The sequence below is a fragment of the Peromyscus californicus genome, unplaced genomic scaffold, assembly GCF_007827085.1.
Source record: "Peromyscus californicus insignis strain IS unplaced genomic scaffold, ASM782708v3 Scaffold_18__1_contigs__length_77618521, whole genome shotgun sequence".
Lineage (NCBI taxonomy): Eukaryota > Metazoa > Chordata > Mammalia > Rodentia > Cricetidae > Peromyscus > Peromyscus californicus.
Genome location: NW_026294480.1, coordinates 56372861 through 56398110, shown reverse-complemented (window position 1 = coordinate 56398110; position 25250 = coordinate 56372861). Strand labels below are relative to the sequence as shown.

General features: G+C 45.0%; 2 protein-coding genes across 2 annotated transcripts in view; one reads left to right on the top strand and one right to left on the bottom strand.

Moving 5' to 3' along the window:
- Gfm2 (GTP dependent ribosome recycling factor mitochondrial 2) overlaps nucleotides 1-6810 on the top strand; it is a 45824-nt gene extending 39014 nt beyond the window's left edge. The window contains exon 21 of the transcript XR_008219573.1: nucleotides 5512-6810. The gene's annotated coding sequence lies outside the window, so the exon portion shown is untranslated. The remainder of the gene's footprint in view (nucleotides 1-5511) is intronic.
- Hexb (hexosaminidase subunit beta) lies at nucleotides 93-24786 on the bottom strand. The gene is made up of 14 exons (XM_052743495.1): nucleotides 24344-24786; nucleotides 20893-21038; nucleotides 16911-16976; nucleotides 15818-15864; nucleotides 15325-15435; nucleotides 11325-11426; nucleotides 9292-9421; nucleotides 7627-7807; nucleotides 6823-6909; nucleotides 5019-5091; nucleotides 2113-2287; nucleotides 840-930; nucleotides 576-680; nucleotides 93-270 (listed from the first exon to the last, which is right to left on the bottom strand). The coding sequence occupies exons 1-14, from the start codon at nucleotides 24571-24573 to the stop codon at nucleotides 204-206; spliced, it is 1611 nt and encodes a 536-aa protein (XP_052599455.1). The 5' UTR covers nucleotides 24574-24786; the 3' UTR covers nucleotides 93-203.
- Between the last annotated feature and the right edge of the window lie 464 nt (nucleotides 24787-25250).

The window sequence follows — 25250 nt, the reverse complement described above, 5'->3', positions numbered from 1 at the left end:
GTATTTTGAGTGGAATCACAAAGCTTTTCCTTTTATTTTTTAAGCTGCTCACATAAAAGATGCCAGTATTCAGTGAGTGATACAGGTAGAGATCCAATCAATAAAAAGATGATTTATTAAAAAAGAACCGCCTAACAAATATTAATTTTACATGATTTCAAAATCAACACGATTATAGTTCAGAATGCCGTAGACTTTCCTGTTCACTTTTCCATTTTATGCTCATGGCTACAATATCCAGTAAAAAGAGGTTGTGCAGCTATGCCCCGGCTGTTGACAGATAACAAAAGAGATGTTTTAGAGTGGTGGCCCTCCCATCTCAGCTCACTTTAGCAGATCCTCCCGCTTCTGCAATGATTTAATAATTCTAATTTAAGCTACCCACTCCTTTAAGACGGCAGTTACGCTAAAACATATCTTACAGGTATTACTTTCTCCCCTGCGACAATGAATGTACAACGTCTACCAAGTAAATCACTACTCCTACTCCGTAGGTGACATTTTGATTTATCGCAAAGCAAAAAGCTGAAGACACTAGTTACACTGAGTGCTGGACTTGGGTGAGCGCCTCTCACCTGACCATCCTGCAGCGGTGTGCCGCCAGTCTCTTGTAGGCCTCTCCTAGGTCCGTGACGGTTTTAGGGCTCCAGAGTCTCTCACCAACAGCGCTTGCCCGAGGCCTGAAATTTAAAGTATGTGTCTCCCAAGACAATTTAGGTTTCTTTTTTTTTTCCCCTTAAATCATCTGCTTAAGGAAATTCTCCAGAGCTTTCCTACTTACATAGAGAATAAGAGCCCAGGCGTCCTTAAAGTCAGTTGGCATCCCTTTAATTCCTTACCATAATCTTGGAGTAAAGTTCGTGCCATCCACATATTCTCCCCATAGGCAAGCTTCTCCACCAATGACAAGTTTCTCCTCCAACTCAGAGCCTGCATTAGCGTGGTTGGAGGAAATGAAGTTAAGCTGTCTGACACTGGCTCCCTTTCCATAGTCATCCCAGGGTGCCTGCTCACCCTCCTGTAGGCAGCAGAACCTTTATTCCCACCCGGCTCAGTGCTAGTCAGCAGACACAGAGGACTGTGCTGAGTCAGGAGGAGAGCCTTGCATAGGGTCCTGCATCATCTTGTTTCCTCTGAGTGGTGTGCCAAGAAACACAAGTTGGAATATTAGCTTCATTTTAATGGACCATGACCACTATACTTATCTTTGGTTTATATTCCTTGGTGTTGAATAACAAAACAAAAAAGAGTTATCTAAGAACTTTTTTTTTCTTTTTTTCTTTTCTTTTCTTTTTTTTTTTTTTTTTTGGTTTTTCGAGACAGGGTTTCTCTGTGTAGCTTTGCACCTTTCCTGGATCTTGCTTTGGAGACCAGGCTGGCCTTGAACTCAGAGATCCGCCTGCCTCTGCCTCCTGAGTGCTGGGATTAAAGGCGTGCGCCACCACCGCCCGGCCGTAAGAACTATTTTTTATAATTATTACTTTATCCTCAAAATGCTTTCTAGAGAAAGTTATAATTTTCAGTGAATTACTACTTTTGAGACTTTTAATCATACATCATTTGTAAGCTAAAGACTGATATACAAAAACTGTAGTGCCTTTAATTCCAGCACTCGGGAGGCAGAGGCACGCGGATCTCTGTGAGTTCGAGGCCAGCCTGGTCTACAGAGTGAGTTCCAGAAAAGGCGCAAAACTACACAGAGAAACCCTGTCTCGAAAAACCAAAACAAAACAAAACAACAAACAAAAAAAACCTGTATCAATTAGAACTGCTAATAAAGTGGCTGAAAACCCAGGACTACACAGCCTGAAATCCACAGAAGCAAATGGTAATCTCACTTAGGTGTCTTACAAAGTTAACACACTCAAACATCTCCCAGATATAGAAAGCAACTCCATGAAAACGGAGGCAGAATCTAAGGGGACTACTTATATATTTATTTCTTTTAGACTAGCACATTGTCCCTTCCGAAGTTAAAATGATACCAAAGCTTTATTTTTAATAAAATCAAAGATTAGACATAAAAGGGATAATAGGCATCCAGGTTAGATTCGGGAGGAGAGAACGGAAGTTATGGAGGAAGCCAGCAGTAATGATGGTTGTTTTGCTTACCTCCAAAATTAAGAGGCTCCACTTTGTAGTAGTTTCTCCAGTCTTGCCCATAGCTAATGACGTCTAAGTACCACGGAGCAGAAAGGATTGCCCGGAAGCCAGATGATGTGACTTCTTTTAGCTTCTCTAAATACTCTTCACCCTTCCACACTTCAACCACCGTGCCCTGCTGAAGCTAAAGGTGCAGATTGCGACCGCAGCATTAGGTCTAGTGAGTACAGTCTTTAAGGACTTGGAATTGGGAGTAGTAAACCTAGCTTTCTGAGATCTTAGAAAAAATCATACAGCCTTCGTTCTTTTTCCTGATGGTCAGTGCCACGTGCTGTTCACTCACTGTGTGTTCATAGCTCTTCAAATTTCATCAGCCCTTAAAACTGGACATTTGACTTTTGGCTAACACCTCAGAGACGTAAGGAACTCAGGGTAAGATGTGCACCTTGATCCCATTCCCACCACACTAAGGTTCTACTTAACTTGGAACCATGAGACTATCACCAGCTCCCCAGAGAGGTAACCCTGGAAACTGGGCTTGTAAGATCCACTATAAATAAATAATAATTCTGTCAGGAAGAAAAGATGTCTTAAAAGTGTATATTGATTTTACCCATTTTAAAACCACTTTAACACTATGTTTTTAAAAAGCTCATTTGGGGTCTGTTTTGCTCCTAAAAACAAAAATACTCCAACTTGTGAGACAGCAGGAGTTGGGGGAGGAAATGAGGAGGAGACAGTGAGTTGTCCATATTGCTAGTGGAGTCTTGTGCCCTCATACTGTGATGTATTCACACATGTGCATGGGTGGGCTTGCCCTCCTGCTCTAATCACCGTACATACTGTAATATGTGCACACATGTGCATGGGTAGGCTTGCCCTCCTGCTCTAATCACCGTACATACTGTAATATGTGCACACACGTGCATGGGTAGGCTTGCCATCTGTTCTAATCACCGTACATACTGTAATATGTGCACACACGTGCATGGGTAGGCTTGCCCTCCTGCTCTAATCACCGTACATACTGTAATATGTGCACACGTGCATGGGTAGGCTTGCCATCTGTTCTAATCACCGTACATACTGTAATGTGTGCACACGTGCATGGGTAGGCTTGCCCTCCTGCTCTAATCACCGTACATACTGTAATATGTGCACACACGTGCATGGGTAGGCTTGCCATCTGTTCTAATCACCGTACATACTGTAATATGTGCACACACGTGCATGGGTAGGCTTGCCCTCCTGCTCTAATCACCGTACATACTGTAATATGTGCACACGTGCATGGGTAGGCTTGCCATCTGTTCTAATCACCGTACATACTGTAATGTGTGCACACGTGCATGGGTAGGCTTGCCCTCCTGCTCTAATCACCGTACATACTGTAATATGTGCACACACGTGCATGGGTAGGCTTGCCATCTGTTCTAATCACCGTACATACTGTAATATGTGCACACACGTGCATGGGTAGGCTTGCCCTCCTGCTCTAATCACCGTACATACTGTAATATGTGCACACACGTGCATGGGTAGGCTTGCCCTCCTGCTCTAATCACCGTACATACTGTAATATGTGCACACACGTGCATGGGTAGGCTTGCCCTCCTGCTCTAATCACCGTACATACTGTAATATGTGCACACACGTGCATGGGTAGGCTTGCCCTCCTGCTCTAATCACCGTACATACTGTAATATGTGCACACACGTGCATGGGTAGGCTTGCCCTCCTGCTCTAATCACCGTACATACTGTAATATGTGCACACGTGCATGGGTAGGCTTGCCCTCCTGCTCTAATCACCGTACATACTGTAATATGTGCACACGTGCATGGGTAGGCTTGCCCTCCTGCTCTAATCACCGTACATAATGTAATATGTGCACACATGTGTATGGATAGGCTTGCCCTCCTGCTCTAATCACCGTACATAATGTAATATGTGCACACACGTGTATGGGTAGGCTTGCCCTCCTGCTCTAATCACCGTACATAATGTAATATGTGCACACATGTGTATGGATAGGCTTGCCATCTGTTCTAATCATCGTACATACCGTAATATATGCACACATGTGTATGGGTAGGCTTGCCATCTGTTCTAATCACCGTATTCCCTTGAGAAAGTCTCAGTGAACCTGGAGCTATGCTGGAGCCAGCAAGTCCCAGCAACCTTCTTGTCCCAGCCCTGACAGTGTTGGGTTACAGGTGCACACTAGTGTTGTTTGAGACAGGTTTCTCTGCATAGCCCTGGCTGTTCTGGCCTCAAACTCACAGATCAGCCTGCCTCTGCCTCCCGAGTGCTGGGATTCAAGGTGTGCACCACCACCGCCTAGCCAGCCTGGCTTTTTTTCAAGTGTGTTCTTGACAATTTCACATATGTATATAATGCATCCTGATTAGTCTCTCCCTTGAACCTCCACCAATCCCTACCCCGCTGATGACTTGGTTTGCGTGACCACTGGACAGGCGCTGTCTGTTGGACCTGGTAGGGTCTCCAGTAGATATACACTGAAGGTAATGCCTCCTCTCCTTGAATCTGTCTGTAGCAGAGTTCAGCAGTGAAGACTGGAGCCCTCCCCCACCTCCCTCCCTCCATCCTAACTTCCTCCATCCTAACTTGAACATCCAACTTTTTTTTTTTTTTTTTTTTTTTTTTTGGTTTTTCGAGACAGGGTTTCTCTGTGTAGCTTTGCGCCTTTTCCTGGAACTCACTTGGTAGCCCAGGCTGGCCTCAAACTCACAGAGATCCGCCTGGCTCTGCCTCCTGAGTGCTGGGATTAAAGGCGTGCGCCACCATCACCCGGCTGAACATCCAACTTTTACAGCAGTCCTCAGGCTGGTACAGCAAGCGGTCTTACCCTCTGAGCTATCACCCCAGCCCTGAGTGGAGTTTTCAGTTCTTACCTCCACTTTGTCATCAAAAACCTCTTGCCAAACAATGGAGCTCTTCTTTAAGGATTTTATGATGTCCAGAATCCTAGCATTGAAAAAATTGACCGTTACTTAGGATCACAAAGTTAACACTCTTAAACACGCCTGTTTTCTACCACAAATGGCTTGCCATGTTGGAAGTCCTGTATCTCAATATAATATAGCTGTACAGAACCAGCTAAAGTGGCATAGTTGAGCAGGGTAGAAAGATAGGAAAAGGTTAAGGGACACGGGAAATGGAAAGAATCCTTCAGCCTCAAGACAACCTGAAATACGTGTTGCTGACTAAAGACTGCCCTCCAAAGAAAGTATACTTCCTTAAAATACCACAGGCAAGATTATTAAGATTAGTGATCCATGCTCAGGATAAAACATGTCTTTCCCTCTTATATGGAAAACTTAATTTTTAAATATTGATCTATATTTCTGACCTCCTCATATAGAAGCTTCCCCTTCTATCTTATAGAGCACTGCTGTAAACAGTGTGATTCTGAAGTCCTCCAATCACTTCCGGGACCTCTACTGGAACACTTACCCCTGATGTAGCTAACTCCTCGGGGATGCACCTGCCCTTCCTTCTAATTACACTCCAGGATTTCACTATGACTTCTGAAACTCAGCCATACATGAATGGAGATGCCTCAGGGTAGACCGCTTCGACACTGGGCTTTGTTCCCTATGCTTGTGACACATCTTTACACAACAGTGGTTCCCAACCTTCCTAATGCTGTGCCCTTTAATACAGTTCCTCATGTTGTGGTGACCCCCCAACCATCCCTCAACCATAAAATTATTATTGTTGCTACTTCAGAACTGTAATATTGCTAAATATCTGATATTTCCAGTGATCTTACAGGGGTCGAGACCCACAGGTTGGAAGAAAGGAAACCTAGCCTGTCACGACACGTCAATAACATTCAACTATTAGCTGGCACAGATATTTAGTTAGGCAACAACGAACACTTGGAAGAAAGAATACACCACACAAAATGTAAATAGAAAGGAACACAATGAACTCTGAGTCTCCCAAATGGATAGAGCAGAGCAAAGCCTGGAAAAGCAGTCCGCAGCCTTCTCTTCTGTGGCTGACAAGCTAAGAATGATTTTTGAATCTGCAAAGCTTTCTTCCTCTCTCTCTCTCTCTCTCTCTCTCTCTCTCTCTCTCTCTCTCTCTCTCTCACTCACACACACACACACACACACACACACACACACACACACACACACACACACACACGGTTCATGAAGCCCAGGGCTCTGGTCCTTTTATGGGAAAAATGTGCTGATTCCCAGCAGAGCAGCACTGTCCAGTCAGACCTTGAGAACTGGCCTGTCTAGACTGTCTGTCACAGCAGCAGCCAGTCCCCTTGCTGGAAAAGGCTGGGGATAGCTGTTGCAGCTGAGGACTTTTAACTGCCTGTAATTCTAATGAACAAACAGGCGTGTGCAGACCTGGCCGCTGTGCCCACAGCGTAAGCATCAAGAGAGACGCTCTAGCCTTGACACATGGAGTGAGTTGCAGCACCCGGATAGTGACGAGGGTGCAGGCAGCCGGGACATGGAGCCAAGTTCTCAAGACACATGACTTCGCCCTCTGTTTCAGTAGTTATTGCGAAATGCTCGCTATTTTAAAGAAAACAGTGTACAGCACTTCCTTCTTTAGTGGGTTTTCATGGCCCCAGTTTTGTATGGAAGGGGTGGAGAAAATGAAAAAGCAGAGAACTAAGTTATAGCTTCAACTTGTACAAAAGCATTGATAGGCTTTCAAATGACTTACTTTTTCATATAAAAAGATTCCAGCCTTGTAAAATCTTTCTCAAAGCCTTTTTTCTGCATGAAATTTTGGATGTTTGGATTCGATGCCCTTAAATAAAAGAGAGACGGAAATGTTATAAACATTTGGATGTGCCCAGTCTATTACTTGAAGCAGCATGTATCCAAAACACCAGTTAGATGGACCTTCAAGTATTGAAAGGAAGTCCAAGTTCTTGATTATGGGTTCCCTTAATTTTCTAATGCCAAGCAGTTTTTCCAGAAATGACTTCCCATTTTTAGAAAGACTTTCCGTACCACCCCTCCATCCTGGCCCTTTACAAAGTTAAGGACTGACTTGAACATCCTTCCCTGTTTAGTCTTTTAGGTTTTCTGAAACAGTCTCACTATAATCAGGTTGACCTTGAACTCCCAGTACTCCACATTCATTGTCCTAAGTATGGGAATTAGATATGTGCCACCAAGAGTGGTTATAGATTTTGGTATTCTTTTTTCTCGAGTCAGTGTCTTACTCTGTAGCCCAGGCTTGCCCTTGACCTTGGTTATAGGCATGAGCTACCATGCCCAGCCACTGCCCCTTGATCCTTCTTCCTAAGCTTTTACCTTGTTGGACCTCTCAAATATACATTCTTTAATAACTAACCATCTCAGGAATTGTTTAAACCCTTACAAAGAGAGATGTTACACCCCCGGCTCCGTCTTTCCTTTTTCAATGTGGATTCTGTATATCTACACTTTAAGAACAAAAACAGAAAAAAAATATAAATAAAAGGAAAAAAATTAAATAAAAGGTGTAGAGTTATCATACCAGCACCCAAAATCCACTTCATCTCCTCCCAAGTGAATGAACTGATCTGGAAAAACACTGCTGATTTCTTTGAAAAACTGGGTAAAGAATGTATAAGTTGTATTTAGAATTGGGTTTATAGGTCCAACCTTTTTTGTTTGCTTTCTTTGACTGTAACATGGAGTTAGAAGGCCTTTCTGACCTAGAAGAAAATACAAAGATTTATTTTTATGAGGATATTAATCATAAAGACCTGAATTTGCACATCTTTATGGTCCTCTTCTTACAATGGTGTTGGATCCCAATAAATGCCATGAGTTGAAAATATCAATAATCAAAATGCATCTGACACACTAACCCACCAAGTGCCGCTCAGCACACAACACACTAGCATCTGCGTTTGTGTGTCTGCTGGGGCCTGGAGTCTTCAGGACTGTGTCTACTCAATCATAGCCCTAGCCTGGGAAAAGATAAAATTCAAAGCCTGTTTCTATTGAGTATGAGACACTCTGATACCATCATAACAAACCACTGTAAACCTGATCATCTGGACTTGATGTTGTTGAAGCTATAGAAATTTTATATAGAAAAGACAACCACATTTACCAAGATTCATTTAGCAGTTTCTCCCCAGGGAGACAAGAGCTGCTTCCTCCATTCATTCCCCTTTGCTGTGTTTACGCAGCCTTTGAGGTCTTACCCACTTCAAATAGCAGTGATTCTCAAACTTTTTCTTTGTGCTTCAATACATAGTTCAGTTTCCCTGCTCAGTACAAATAGAGACCCTAGCTGCCTTTCAATGTGCCCTAACAAAAACCCAGTTCTTCTCTGGCTTCTGACAGGTCTGCTTGTGGGCCTCACCAAGCTCTGTGGTTCCTCTTCCTGGAGTCAGTTACCGAGTTCCGTGAATGTGTTTCCAGAATGTTTCTGGGTCTGCTCATTACTTTTCAAGCCGTGTTGACCCTCCCAGTGGGGGACCTCCAGGGTCTTTCTCTTTATAGTCTGTTCCTTTCACAAAGGTCTTCCCCACATGTGACCCCTCATGATATTTCTCTACTCAGAAATTTGCACTGGTTCCCAGGGCAAGCTGACGAAGCCCCCAACTGTCAACAGCCTCCTCCCTTGATGAAGCCCTTCCCAGACTCAGTTCCCCTTGTTTTCCGTGTCTACCCTGATATCACGAAGGACTGAACAATTATAAATGCTAGGTCCCAGGCTGGGTGCTTTCTATTGTTTATCTGATGCTCAGAAACTGGAGGTGAAGTGTTAACCTGCCCAAGGTTTACTCTCCAAGTCACAAAAGCAGGGTCCGAATGCAGCCAGGCTGGCACCAGAGCCCACTCTTTATCACCACCTGTAGCATTTCCTACAAGGTTTCCACTCTGTTCCCACCACACACTCTCTTTGAATGCCTTTCCTCATGCCATTCCCTTTCTGTGCTCTCCCAAAAACATGCCAATCAATAAACTGGAACTAAGTTATCATGGTCTACTTATAATGGAGTTTTCTGCTTCCCCAAATTTGACACATGAGGTAGTACCCAGACAGTGACTTAGAAGGGACACAAAAATCTGTACCATTCCTGCTACCATTGCACAAACCACAGTTAAGAACAAAACTACCAAACTATTAAGAGACAAAGGATCTTAGATGCCCCCTTTTCAACCTGTAAAAGAAACTCCTTACCTTTTCCCCAAGACTGTGTATGACCAGGGGTATCAAATTCTGGTATAACTCGAATCCCTCGGAAGCGGGCATATTCAAGCACCATATGGACATCATTGGGTGTGTACACATGAGACAAAGAATAGCTCCCCTGTAACATTCAAGTTAAGATGTACAAGATGGGTTTAGTCCTGGAAACCATAAACAATTCCCTTTGCACGCCGCCGGACAGTTTTTCTATTCTCACAGGGTAGTAAACAGTCCCGCCTAACACTGGATGATTTCTGGTTTCCGAGTAGGAATCTATAAAAACGGTGAATTTCTGCCCATTGAATTCAAGGTTCACTGGTGGGACTGTCAGTGCCTTCTGCTTCAAGAATGTCTACAGTTACTTCAACTTCGTGGAAACTGACATCAAAACAAGCAAAATGTCTGCCTCCAGAGTGGAACTCTGGTAAACACTGCCCACTTCAAGTTCAGAATCCAAACTCACCCATTATTACAAACACAGGCTTCTGTCTTTCAGCCTCTTTAATATCACCTAAAAATTCAACCCCAGATAATAAGTAACTCAATTGTGTTTAAATATTAACTCAGTCTCTGTGTCGCTTGAAGAGTTAGCACTGGTTGTAAGTAATGATGAAGGACCATTGGAAGATAAGGTTTGGCACCTGTCTCAAAATATAAGGCTATGCATGCTCAGCTTGTGGAAATCATCTTGACCTCTGAACCCCAACTCAAAATATAGGGGACATGTGAATTGATACTGTGGAATGTAACCAACAAAACCAAGACAGCAGAGACAGACAGGACACCAGATTCCATTGGTTTCTTCAATAACAATAATTTACAAGAAGAAAAGAAGGGACTTAGCAGGCACATTAACATCCATAATGCATGGACCATAAAAGGAAAAGACACACAGGTAAATATGAGCATTGACGGCTGACCAGATAAAACCAACTCTTTGCCCAAGTGAGATAAGTCTGGAGTTTGGTTTAAAATAGCGGGTCGGGGGAAGAGTAGTGTCTGCAGGTGACAGCAGAATTCAACCCCAGACAATTCTACCCCACACACTGATGGTGGAGCCGAGTACTGCATGAACTATTCTGTCCCTCTGTGCATTGGAAATTGCATATAAAAGTAGAGCAGAAGCAGCTACCACATCAGCGACTCACTGCCACAACCTTCAGCCCAAATACATATTAGAGTTAGAACTGTGGCCAGAAGACAGGAGTCCTGACAGGGCATGCAGCTTCTCTGGATGTCCGGTGACATTCTCTACTACAGGGAGATTAAGTGATGAGACCCAAGGATGACCTCCCCACCTCCAGTGCTCTAGAGTAGTCCATTTGAACACTCAACAGATACCACCAATGGGGTAGCACATGCCTGTGATCCTAGTACTTGGGAGGAAGCAAGGGGTCCACTTTCAAGGTCATCCTCAGCTACTAGGCAAGTTCAAGGCCAGCCTGAGATGGAGGAGACCCTGGCTTTCATTTTGTTTATTGAGCGGTCTCTTTGTAGTCTTGGCTGTTCTGGAACTCACTATGTAGACCAGGCCTCCCTCCAGTTTACTGAGGTCCTCCTGCCCCACCTCCCTAAAGGCGCGTACCACCACACCGGGCCTGAGACCCCCCCTACTCCCCTTACAACATCAAAAAATAAAAAATAAAAATAAAAAGCTCATCTCTAAAATGTCCTACTTTCTCTGTTTCAGAGGGAAAGAAAAGTAGGTCATTTACATGTTTCCAAACCTATTTAAAACAAATATACTGGTAGGCAAGTGAATATCTTAACTATGTTGTTCATGAATTGTTCAGGTCTTCTACATTAAGCTTTTAAAATATGCATGCTGCTCCCAGAGATTGTTTATATTTATAATAACACTTACAGTAATGGTCTTATTAGTACTTGTAACAAGCACAAAAAGATTTATGGAAACAAAATGCTAATTACATACTGGTTCCGTTTATAAGAAAACCACTGAAGCTACAATCCTCCAATGAAGCTATGCCAAGGATTTTTGTACACAGATGACGTGAATGACTCACCTTATTGCTTAGCTCAGGAAAAGTGGTACTCTGGTAAGGGAAAGACTGGTCGTCCACTATGTGCCAGTGAAGAACATTAAACTTGTTAAAAGCCATGGCATCCTGAAAGCAGACACGGGAAGAATTAGGTACCACAGGAGAAGACGGTCCGGACTGTAGCCGCCTACACTGGGATTGCTTCCGGTTCCTGCTGCTTTTTATAGTTCATTTTTAGCAAAGAAAGAATGAGGAGCGTGTAAATTCATATGTAGTCAAGCCAGCACACCTCTGTGAAAGCCCCACACAGAGCATAGACATTGTATATAGGAAGTTGTGATACTGCTGCATAGGAGAGCAAGCTTATGAATTTATCATTACTTCAGGGTCTGCCAGGAATAGGGGGATGAAGAGGCTGAGACCTCTTAGGGAGTTGAGTACAGAAGAACCAAAGCATTTATTATGTGATTATCAAAGCTTACACTTTCCACATATATGAAAGTGTAAGCTGGCTTATATGAATATATATAGGCATATGTGGCCTATCATATATGAAACATATATGATAACCTTGGCAAATGAAATTCATTATACACTCAATATAATGCCAAGCAAATGCCTAGAGAAATTCTGGGCACCTTGGTATATTGAATGTAATGTATACCATGAAGGAATACACTGTAGTTTAAACTGTAGTTTAAGGGATAAAACTACAGTTTATTCCTTAAAACTGATTCTAAAAAGGATAAAAAAAAATTACAGGATAGATTTGTGCTACCAGATGATGCAAATGTATAGCCTCCCTTCTCTCTAAAGGGACTTGGCTGATGGCAGTTGGGAGACATTTAGGATGACAGGGTTTTTATTGCCAGAGAAGGGAGTTACAAATAAGTAGTAGTAATTCGGATTGACTAATATAAACTCATTAATTTTTAATACAGACCAGGGGTTTGTAAACTTTACATAAAGGGTCAGATGGTAAATATTTCAACTTGCAGGCCAGGTTTCTATTACAGTCACTCCACCGTGACAGCTGTAAAGCAGCATGCAACAATGCATGTGTGTGTTCCAGAACCGATGGCCATGATGTTGTGATAAATGTTTCCAGGGTTTTTGCATGGCTCCTGCTTCCTAACTCCCTCCCAATGCAGGCTGTAGAAATTAGGGCTTCTCTTCCCCAAGACTGGTCATAGGCACTAATTTTGCTGGAGTTCCTGTCTTGGAGCTGGGCTTGACGAAATTCTCTGACCTATCTGGTCTGATAGTAGGTCCCAAGACCCTCCTTCTTCCGGAGGGCCCTGTCCTGTGGCCTGCAGGGAGGGATTCTGCGCAGAAGAGAAAGGATGCTGATGCTGCAGGCCTTCTGGGCTTCGCTCAGTCCCTCTCTGTCCAATCACATTCCACATGGTGCTTGTGTTTCGCCACGCCTTTGCAGTGAAGACTCCATATAACCCCCAAGGACAGGTTTCAGGGGCTTCCACATCTTCAGACCCAGGGAGGTTCCTGGAGAAATGGGCCCAGAGAGGGCAAGGGAGCCCTGCTCCCCAACCCCAACCCCGAGCACCTCCAGCCCTTGCAATGTCCTTTATAATACAGTGACAGGTGTGTTTCTAAGTTCTGACAGTCACTCTAGGAAATGATTGGAACTTGAGGGGGGAATTATGGGAACCCTGATTTGTAGTGGGTTCCCATAATATCACAAGCGTAGGTTAAAAACTCTTGGGGCTTGTGTCTGGCATCTAAAGTCAGAAAGGAGAGGGGTAGCCTTGAGGACGTCAGCTTCTGGGATCTGACACTTATCTCCAGGTAGACAGCATCAGGACTGAACTAGAGTTGAGGACACCCTGATGGTGCCCTGTTGACGTTGAAAAAAAAATCCTTACACCTTTTCAAATCACAGAAGTCTTCCAGATTAACTGTGGTTTACAAAGGTTAAACACTGTCTCTCCTGAGCCACAGCAACAACTTAACCAACTCCTGATAGAGACGGAGAGACACAGAGAAAGATGTACACATGTGTTCATATACATATATTGAACACATACAGGTACACTTCTCAGCTGTCTGGAGAGTCAGGAGGTATGGCCACCTACAGCCCAAATCTGGGTTTTGAAATACTGGCCACTGAAAGAGTTCCTTGGGAGGGGGGGAAAAAGCAAGCCTGAATCTAGACTGAGACCAGGCTATGTAAGTCTGGGATATCCTGATACCAAAAGTACAGAGGGATTGAGGGGAACATCTCACAAGAACAAGCAAGCCAGCCTAAAAGGGCTTCTGATGGCCACAGAAGGGCCAATTTGACAGTTTTACAGGGGGGTTAATGGGTTACAACCCATGAAGCAAAATGATAATCCAGACTGACAAAATAATGAGTATTCAAATGAAAAAGGGATGCTCTGCCTTACTATAAAAGGTAATTTACCACTAGTAAATGCTAAAAATGCTGGAATTAGGGAAATCACCACTTGGTGACTGGTCAAAACAATAACCTCCTAACTTAGGCAAGGATCAGCTATAAGTGAGCACCAAGGAGATACGGGAGTTTTACATAGTCCCACAATTTCTTCCACAGGGTACTTGATCAACACAAAACACCCGAAGGTTAACTTTACAGTGGAGAAGCGTGGCGGATGCCATCTCAGCCAACCTGAGTGTACATTACCCACATTACCCGTAGTGAGACAGCGTACCACCCGACACTCTCTGGGAACACAGCCCCCCTCCTGCTTTATTCTTGCCCCAGGAACTGAATCTCATGTGAAAAACAGATGACCTAAGATAGCTTCTAAAAGTAACTGGCCTGTACTTTTCTAAAATATCACAGTCTTCCAAAATGAGGAAAGAGAACAGCTCCAGGCTGAAGGCCACTGAGGAGCTGGAACACGGAACAAGGATATCACAGATCCCGCCGGGTGCTGTACCATAGCCAGCCATGGAATCTGCCCTGCAGGTAGACTGGGGGCACATGCTATCAGCTTCCTGCTCCTGACACTTGCACTGAAACTATTTTGAGATATGTTCTTTCTATTAATAGGAGACACAAACTAATAGTAGGGTGTTTTGAGTCACCCATTGCATGGACCCATCGGGCATTCCGATAGGAAGAATCAGGCAAATATAAGCTTAAGGAAGTTTCACAAATATTTAAAATTTTTCAATCCTAAGCTCTAAATTCATATATTCTCGATGAAAGAATATATGAAAGGTCTCTGTAGTCTTCTAAAAAGTTTAAGCAGCTGGCAGATGGTAGTTGGGGGCAAAGCAATGAAAATCTCCCAGGAAAAGATGATTATGATCAACCTCCTTCCTACCCACTTCCATATTCTTTTAGAACATTTCCAAAGGGAAAAAGCCACGGCCTGACCCCTTTCTACATCACCTTAAAAAACAAATAGCTAGAGTGATTTAGCTGTTTTTCCAGGTTATGTATAGACCCCTGACTGATGAATTCAAGCATGTACTTTGGCCATTGGCAGTATTTAAAAATGCCTTTCTCTGCTGGACATGGTGGTACATACTTTTAATCCCAACACTTGAGAGGCAGAGGGAGATAGATCTCTGTGAGTTCGAGGCCAGCCTGGTCTACAAAGCGAGTTCCAGGACAGCCAAAGCTGTTGTTACACAGAGAAACCCTGTCTTGAAAAACCACCAAAAACAAAAAAACAAACAAATAAAAATCAAACTGCCTTTCTCACTAAACGTAGATAATCCCATTGCTGAGGCAGGAGGATTGGGAGCTTACAGGCAACCTGGGCTACATACCAAGGTCCTGGCTTAAAACAAAAAAATTCTCTTAACAGTCTTGGCCAAATTCATGTAGTCTGTGAAAACAGAGGAGATCCACTCAGGGTGCCGCCATTTCACAGGGGGAAACATTCTTCCCCGGGGAGGGAGCCAGGCAGTGTTTAGACTTAAGAAAAACAAGTCATTCCACTCCAGCCTACAAGACAAGAGATAACTGAGGAAAGGAACCTTAGGGGCAGATCTTCTGGAAGAGCAAGGATCTAATAAAGCAATTACCTACCAGAGTTTTTAAAATTGTCTTCATGGGCAGGTAGTGTCTGGATGTATCAATTAAAATTCCTCTGTGAGGAAACCTTGGAGAATCAGTAATAGTGCATTTGCTGATGGTGAACTAGGAGAAGAAGTAAATTTTGATGAGCTTTAGAATGTTTTTCTCAAGTTCAACAAAGACTACAACTATATAAAAGTACTGGATAACAATTTAAGACCAGGGGCTGGAGAGATGGCTCAGAGGTTAAGAGCACTGGCCGCTCTTCCAGAGGTCATGAGTTCAATTTCCAGCACCCACAGGGTGGCTCCCAACCATCTGTGATGAGATCTGGCGCCCTCTTCTGGCTTGCTGACATACAAGCAGTAAGAATACGTACACAGAAAATGCAGGAAATTTGTAAGATAAATATATTGGGGAAAGCAGCTTTCAGAGGGGCAGCTGGGCAGGCGGCATCTTAACAGCAGTGTCTATTCAGGTTCAGTAAGACAATGGGAATACTTACAGCCCCCAAAGAGTCTTGGTAAACTAACTGGCTAAACGTCTCTAAACCTGGGGGAAGCAAAAGACATTGTGTTATTTACAAGATGAAAAACTGAACTGAAAAGGAACATCCAAACAGGCTCATGACCACAGGGTGAAGAGTTAAAGCAAGTACGACATCCACACTTTCTAAAATGCAGCACTCTCCTCTGCCCCCTGCCTCCCACCTGTCTGCAGCACACATCCCTTTCACGGGCTCCTCTAAACCTGCTGAGGGCTCTAAACCCACTGGCAGAGGAAACTGGGAAAGACAGACACTTGTTCCTGAAGGTGGCAAGAAGGCATTGGTGAGCCCAAACCAAAGCTGAACCAACTGGGGGCCACCGAGCCACGTATTACAGCCCAGTGTTGGAACAAGGTCCATGAATGGAGTTGTGTGAGGAGATTTCTGAGTGCTTGTGAGAACACTCCAAGAAAGCAAGACAAGAGTCTTGTAACCTCCGTTTCTTCACAGAACTGTTCTGGGATCATGCTTTCGTGCTCCTCCCAGGTATAGTGAATAGGGAAGGAGTTTACTTCAGATTATTCCTTATAACTGACTATTGTTATTTGTATCTCTCTATGGAAAAACATGTTTCCGCCACGTGAGCCTTGACTACCACATGCAAGGACTGCCCGTCACTTTATACTCTGAGTGTTAAGAGTCACATGAGTGAAGTGTCCGATGCTCTGAATAAACACCCACCCCCCCAGATGTTTAAAAGGTCAAATGAGGAAGTAGGAAATCTGAGTAAATAAGAACGGTGTACTGAAGACCGTTTGCATTTCTGATCTGGCAGTTCAGACCTGAGGAGATTAGTGGTGTGAGGAAGGATGCCCAGGGGCCTGGCTTGAACCCCTCAGCTGCCTGGGATTCACTGAAGTGAGTGAGACACAAGGTCTCTGGGGTTCAAGCTGGAGCATCTCGGGTTGAAGGAATCTAAGCGATTGGCTAGTTTTTCACAGGAAATAAAGAAGAGGGACCCAAGGTGGCATAGTTTTGCTGTGCTTGATTTTACAAAGCAACATATGATAATATCCCTCTACTAGAGACAATGAAATTGCACAGAACTTACCTCGTAATGCTCCCCAAACACTGTTGGCCTTGAGGAAAGCCACTGGTTCTTGCACAAGTAGAGAATCTGTGGGGTAGGGTTGGTGAACTTTGGTTAATCCCAGAGTGATGCAGAGTCGATTTTCCACATTTACCATGGGTATTTTCACACCATTTTTTTTTTTCTCTTTCCTCCGGCATGCCCCACTCAGATTCCTTCAACTCAAGATGTCCCAGCCTGACCAGCCCAGAGACCTTGTGTCTCACACAGTTCAATGAATCCCAGTGGCATAGACCAGGCAGCTAAGGTGTTCAAGCCAGGCCCCTGGGCATCCATCCCACCCACCACCAATCTCCTCAGGTCTGAACTGCCAGATTAGAAATGCAAACAGTCCTCAGTACTCACAGTCCTTATTCATACTTCCTACTTCCCCCAAGGTGAGTTCACGCCACTTCTCCTTCATTTGTCCTACCTCCCCGGCCCTGATTTATCACCTTTTAAGACTTGCTTTCTAGCTCCCTTTACCTAAATTCAGTTTCATCTCACTCAATAAGAAATCCTCAACCGCTGGGCGCTGGTGGCGAGCACCTTTAATCCCAGCACTCAGGAGACAGAGGCAGGTGGATCTCTGTGAGTTTGAGGCCAGCCTGGGCTACAAAGCGAGTTCCAGGACAGGTTCCAAAGCTACACAGAGAAACCCTGTCTCGAAAAAACCAAAAAAAAAAAAAAAAAAAAGAAAAGTCCACATCCATCAAAAATGGGACTCCAACCAGGCATGGTGGGTGGGAAGGAACTGGCCTTAATCCCAGAGCTCAGGAGGTTTAAGGCATGAGGATCATAGGTTCAAAGCCAGCCTGGGCTAAACAGGAACCCTGTCTCAAAACAAAAACACCCAAAAGAGTATAGAGTTCTGTGTAGTTGGCTGGGCTGGGCCAAGAGGGTCTTATCTTTCAACTTTTGGAATCAGACTCTGCCCAAGTTTGACCAACAGTAATTTTAGTCTCAGTGCAGCCTGGGGCAAGGTGGGCACAGAGGGTACAGGCAGCGAAAGCTGAAGCGTCAGGGACAGACTGTACCACAGAAGAGGCACTGGAGGTTGGAGCATAATGATTTAGTATCATATCACCTGGACTGGGTCATCGCCTTCTACCTCCTGACTGTCAGAAGACAGGGGCGGGCGGGCGGGCAGGCAGGCAAGGACAAGATGTGTCAGTCACGTGACATGCTCAGCTGACAGTTTTCTACCAGAACAGCTTTTCTCGTCCCAAGTCCACAGTGCTGAGTGAGCGGGACGCCAGACTTAGAAAGGTTTTTGCTACCGTGAGTGTAATTGAAGAGGCCTCCTTTTTCCCCCGAAATAGCTGAGGTCGGGCTTATAGTTAAAAGGCTCCTGACTCAACTCATCGAATCATATATAGGAGTTAGACTTACCTGCTAAGTATTCAGACAGAGCTATAGAATTTTAACTTCAAAACCAAATCAGGTAGGGACTCACCTTTGTGTGCTGGGGGGTGGGTAGGAGGTGATGTCTTGACCTTTCAACTATCTCCTTCTGTACCTATTTGCACTGTGAATACCTTTGTTTTAGAGGGTATCTATACAGATATCAATAATTAAAATACTTGAGATGCTCATCCAGTTCTCTCTACCTCCCCCAAATGAAATTCTATTAGTTCTTTTCCTGGGCAATTGTATAATGAAAAAAATAAAACATTCTTTATCTGCAAGTTCCTGTGTGTTGCTGTATGAATGGTATATTCCCCTCCATGCTGTACAATTCCTTTGTCCAACACGGCAGTTTGTTTTGGTAAGTTCTGCATGTCTGTCTGTCTGTGGATTAACATCTATCTGTTCAGTCAGTCCTCTACCAGCTGACAGTGAGCTCATTTTGTTTATAACTCTTCGTTACAAGTAAATATCTTTGGTGTATGTGGCTACCTCTCTACAGGAGAAATTGTTTCATTTCTAGTTCTCGGGGTATGCCTGTCTTTATTTTTAACAGAGGGGGTTGGGATTTTGCGTTTGTGATGCTGGCGAATCTCCTAAACACTTACCGTAAGAAGCTTCCTTTTGAGAATATTGTTCACAGAGCTGGCTTAAATAAAAGCTCACTCTTCAGTCTCAGTGCACCCTGTTTTCTAGAATCTACCATGGGTCGTCTATATTGCTGATGGTAATGGACAGCAAAGTGTCCTTGGCAGTGCAGTGGCCATTTCTAGCTCAATTCAGACTGCAAAACTTACTTCCTATAGCATCTACGTGCCCATTATCCACTAAAATCATATGGCTAGTGTTGGTAAATTACTTACTCCTCTCCCAAGGACAGCTAGAGAATTGAAAAGAAATGAAACTATTTCCCTAAGGTGTTGGGGAATATTATTTTAAGGTGTGTTACTTTTGTTTATGCTGCATTTGTTTAACTCTGTGAAGCTGTGTTACTGTGCCTGTCTAAAACACCTGATGGCCTAATAAAGAGCTGAATGGTCAATAGTGAGGCAGGAGAAAGGATAGGCGGGGCTGGCAGGCAGAGAGACTATATAGAAGGAGAAATCTGGGGGAGGAGAGATCTAGGAGTGAGAGAAAGAGGAGGACACCAGGGGTCAGCCTCCCAGCTACACACCCAGCAATGGAGTAAGAAAGGTATACAGGAATAGAGAACGGGAAAAGCCCAGACAGAGGCAAAAGAAAAATGGGTTGATTTAAAGTAAAGAAAAACTGGCAAGAAACAAGCCAAACTAAGGACGGACATTCATAATTAAGAATAAGCCTCCATGTGTGATTTTTTGGGGAGCTGTGTGGTGGGCCCCCAAAGAGACAAAGATTCAGGAAACATCCAACAACGCTAAGAGTGGTGTATTAAGAAAGCTCATCTGGGGGCTGGAGAGATGGCTCAGTGGTTAAGAGCACTAGCTGCTCTCCCAGAGGACCTGGGTTCAATACCCAGCACCCACATGGCAGCTCACACCCATCTGTAACTCCAGTTCCAGGGCTTCTGACACCCTCACACAGACACACATGCAGGCAAAATACCAATGATCATACAATAAAAATAAATTTAAAAAAAGATTCTGACTCAAAAACAAAGGTAAATAAATGAATAAACAGAATGCTAATAAACAACATAATTTTAAAAAAAGAAAGAAAGCTCCTCTGTGTTGGAGGGGAGACATGGGTGCTTGGCCACCTGTAAAGGAGCAGTCCAAGGGTACAGGGGTCACTCTTGCTCCATCTCTTCACATTGTGGCTCTGACTCCTCGGTGGCATTCCACACCACTGCCAGCCATCACACCCTGCAGAGAAGGTATGCCCCAGGCTGTGGATACAGTCCCGTGGGCAGCCTTGTCTGGTCTGTAAGATGCTCTAATTTGCCAGGCCGGAGAGACGGCTCACCACTTAAAAGTACTTGCTGCTCTTCCAGAGGACCGCAGCTCAGATCCTAGCACTCAGGGCTGGTGGCTCCCAACCACCTGTAACTCCATGTCAAGGGCTCTTATGCCCTCTGTGAGTTCCTGCAGGCACATGTGTGCATGTACACACACACACACACACACACACACACACAATCTTTTAAGAAGACAAAAGAAATAGCCTAGCCTCAAAAATGAAGATTAGTCTAATTCTATCATACAATTGTGGAATAGTGAGGCATTAGAAATTATGTCACAAAAGAATACTTAATAGTTATGTTAAAATGTAAGTCAAAATCCACATGTACAGAAACTCCCATTTTCTTTTTTTGAGATAAGGTCTTACCCTAGCCCAAGCTAGCTTCAATTCACTGCAGTCCTCCTGCCTCAGCCTCCCAAGTGCCATGCTCGGCTTATTCCCATTTTTCATATTAATGTTTGTATTCATAAAAAAAAATTTGCTTGCAAACATACATATTGGACACCTGAAATGGCAGTGGGCTGGGATGATGGACAGGTGAGCTCTCCTTCCTTCCGTACCTCCTCCTGAACTTACAAGTTTTCCACAATGACTACATTTTATAATAGGTACTTACATGACTCATCTGAAGATATATTAGGGAAGGAATCACACTGTGACTCAAGGGTAATTGTGACCTGAAGTCGCTGTAACTGTGGTTCATCTCCAGAGATAACAGGGCTATGATGCCACTTGTAGGAACCAAAAATGTAGTTGTAGTATCTGTGGGAGAAATCCATTTAAGTAATGAACCAAATCGTATGTTTGCACTTGCTGGTGGACACGGAAGTCAACTCTCAATTCTCTCTGGGTGTTTTCAGAACTGTTAGGGCAGCGGTTCTCAACCTGTGGGTCGCAACCATCAGAAAACATATTTCCGATGGTCTTAGGAACTGAAATACTGCTCACTAGCAAAATCACAGTTGTGAAGTAGCAACAAAAATAAATGGACGGTTGGGGGTTCCTAAGACCTTTGGCTAGATGTGTTTTCTGATGGTTTTGAACCCACGGGTTGAGAACCGTTGAGAACCCTGCGTTAGGGGACCTTTCTGGAAATCCTCATGTCCAGAGCTTCAGATCAAACTTTCTGAGATAAGATTCATAGGAGGAAATTTAGAAAGCTCTTTCACACTGTGAAAGGTACTGTACACACGGTGCACAGAAACACATGCAGGCAAAACATCATACACAGAGAAACGAATAAATATTTTGTAAAGTTACCATGGAAAAATTTTGTATGTATTTTACCATAATTAAAAACTTAGGGCTGAGGAGATGGCTCAGCAGTTAAGAATACTCACTGGCTGCTCCTCTAGAGAACCTGGGTGCAATTCCCAGCACCCACCTGGTGGCCCATGACCATTTATAACTGGCCTTCACAGGTACTGTACACACGTGGTGCACAGACATCTTGCAATCGAAATGCCCATCCACATAAAAATAATTTTTCGTTGTTTGTTTTTCAAGACAGGGTTTCTGTGTGTAGCTCTGACTGTCCTAGAACTCACTCTGGAGACCAGGCTGGCCTTGAACTCAGAGATCTGCCTGACTCTGCCTCCTGAGTGCTGGGATTAAAGGCGTGTGCCACCACCACCACCACCTGGCTATAAAGGAATACTTTTTTTAAATTAAAAAATGAAAAGGAGCTAGCAATGTAGCTCAGTGGTACAGCTTTGTCTAGTATGTGCAAGGCCCTCCCAGTGTGGGGTAGGGTAGGGTAGGGTGGGGTGGGGTAGGGAGAGGTAGGGTGGGGTGGAGTGAGACAGGGAGGGACCGCTAACCAGCTTTAAGATCTGAGGTCTGAGTTAGGTGCTAGCTAGCCTTCCACTTAAATAAAGGATTGAAGCTGTTCTTTTAAAATAGGTGTTCCAGGTCAGATGTGGTAGTCCACACCTTTAATCTCACCATTTAGGAGACGGAAGCTGTTGTGAGTTTGAGGTCATCCTGGTCTACCTGAGGCCAGCCAGGGCTACACAGTGAGACTGTCTCTCAAACAAAACCAAAACACAAAATAGTGCCTTCTGTTTAGTAGTTTTTTGGGGGGCTGAAGAAGCAACCTCACCGACCAGCATTGTTTGTGATGGGGCTTGGGCTCTTAATGATAGAAACCACGGAAATCTGAACAGTTTGTATGAATGTACACTACCCAGAGTTCCCTGAATAACCCTGCATCTCCAGAGACTTCCAACCCTACCATGGTGGCCAGAGTTACTAGGCCACAGCCGCATGCTTTCAAGGTTAGCCATGTTTTACAACCAACTTCCAAACAATGCCCGGTGCAATTACTAGCTGCTTCTCATACAAGCCACAAATTAGTTGGGCAAATCCTTCAGGTATTAATTACCCGCACTTGTTTCGAGATGCCAAGCCTGTTTTCAAACCACCTCACAGCTGATTCAAGTCCTTGTAACTGTTGTATCCATTAACAAGTAACTTAACACCTGCTCAAGCTCATATTGAGGGGGAAGGAAACTCCAGCTTTACAGTCAGCCCTAAAACAAGCAAGCTCTTTTTAAAAGCTGTCCAGTCTCCCAAGTGCTGGAATTAAAGGCATGGGCCACCGCCTGGCCTACAGCGTGACAGGAAAGGCGCAAAGCTACACAGAGAAACCTTGTCTCGAAAAAACAAAAACAAAACAAAAAAAAAAAGGCAAAAAAAGCTGTCCAGTCTAGTGACTGAGTTACGATCCTAAACATCTCAATACCACCAGCCACTTTGGTTTAACATTTTCATGCCACCTGGACCATAAGCATTCTAACCTGTTAGCAATTCAACCCCACAGGCTCATTAGAGCAGGCTTCCAAAATGAGGCGATAATGCCCTCCCAGTTCCACAAATGGTAAGCAAAACAGTAGCCTTTCTGTGGCAGAGGGCACCGCTGTTCCTGCCAGCAACGCCAGGGCCTCTTCAGGAGAAGCACCGCGGCCTAAATCACCCATCCTTAACTTGGTGTTGCATTTCCTCCGGGCAAAATTAAGTTATAGTTGAATTCTCCAAGCAGACAAGATCTGAGAGCGAAAGCTAGCTGCACAACTGGCCCCAAATTACAGTTCCCTGGAGCAGTCCCGCCCACACAGGTCTCGCACTGAGGGGGGCAGAAGGTGGCACATTCAGGCATCACTCCAAATGCAACCTAGCCTGCACTCAATACGGTTGGGGTGCCTGCCTGGGGGCGCCCTCTGCGCCCTCTTCGGCAGAGCTTGAGAGGGCTGTAAAAGATGAAGCGCTAAATAAGGCAAAGGGTTTTAGGGAACCTCGTCCGAGGGGAAGAAGCCAGGGTGGTGAGGAACAAGAAGAAACGCGGGTGTTTATCTAAGAGCCATTTGAAAGCACTCAGATTTGAATACCTAACACTAGGTATGGAACACAGTTTGGACGGGAGGGGTTTCCCCACAACGCTTCAGCGTAAGGACTTTTTTCAGAGCTGGGGAAGGTAGCTCAGAGGTTTAGAGGCCTGACTGGTCTCACAGAGGACCTGGGTTCGGTTCCAGTACACGCACTGGGGGCTCACACCAACATTCCATGTCCTCAAGTGTCTGCGGTTACCTCCACACCTCGTGGTACACAAATTCACGGAGGCTCGGCTACACTTAAAAAATAGAAGAGAGGAAAGACATCTGAATTGTTGCCACCTATGGGGAGGATGGGACTGGAAGCGACAGTCAACCCTGGGGAATACCTCGGGCCCTCAAAAGGTCCTTACCTAAACCCTGAAGATGCTCTCATGGGCGGCTCACAGTAGCGGATAGGAGCCACCTTCCCCTCCCTATCTCCGGAGCCATCTCAACTGCCCTTCCGAGGCCAATAAACTGACTGATTAAAGCTGCACGTCCCACTGTTATCCTGCACCCAGATCAGGGACCCTGAGCACCCAGGGTGCGCAGGAAGCAGCATGGGCAGGTCAAGCCTCGGGCTTCGGTCTGCATAGGTTAGACCTGCCATGCCGTCTTGCAAACCTGTGAGAGCAGGTTGCCTGGTGGTCGGTCTCTACGCCCCAGGTCCCCTCCCGGCCGGGTGAGGCTGCTTACCTCCGGAACGCCTCCTGCAGCAGCGAGCAGAAGGGGTCCGCGGTGGAATTGGGACCGTGGACGAAGAGGAACTTGTCCGGGGCGATGTTCAGCAGTTGCGGGGACATCTGCACGGAGCGCGGGTACGGCCACAGCGCGGGTCCCTGCTGGGCCCGGCCCTGCGCCGCCTGCGCCGCCTGCGCCGCCAGCGCCAGCAGCAGCCCGGGGAAGAGGTGCGGGCACTGTCGCATGGCTGCTCCGAGGTCTGTCCCGGCAGTCTTCGGACCTGACTTCTTGCCCCAGCTGCAGGGAAAGAAGCGTCCGTGCCCGGGTCACCGAGTCAGATGACCAAACTTCCTCCCCGTCCGGGCTCCGCCTCTGAGCCGGGAGCCGCCCGGAAATTGGGCCGGGCTGGGTACCGAGGCGGCTGCGCATCCAGCCGGGACACGCGGTGTCCCACGAGCGAGCGCCTGTCGTGCCTGGGGAACCCCAGCCTCTGCTAGACCGAAAAACAGGCGCTCTGGCATCACCTGTTTCTTCCTCTACGCCCCCTACCCCACCTCACCCCCAATGGTGCCTTTGCCACCAAGTCTAGATGGTTGGTGAGCTCTGATTGATAAAACCTCCCGATCAGAATTCCCTAGAAGTGACTTTGGAACGGATGGTAGGTTACAATTTATTCATGAAAATAAAAAACGGACTTTTTTTTTTTTTTTTGAGCATTTAAAACTTCAGAGGACGACGTGATGGACCATGTTGATAGTAAAGTGATACAAGGAGATTAATGTCGACGTTTAAAAAGATCAGATAGAGCGAAAATGCATCAAAGATCACAATAGGTCTAATCACAGTACGACTGATGGGAAGGGGACTTGAAAAACAGGTGTTAGAAGATTACTCAGTGAAAGACTCTTGGGGGGCTCTTCCA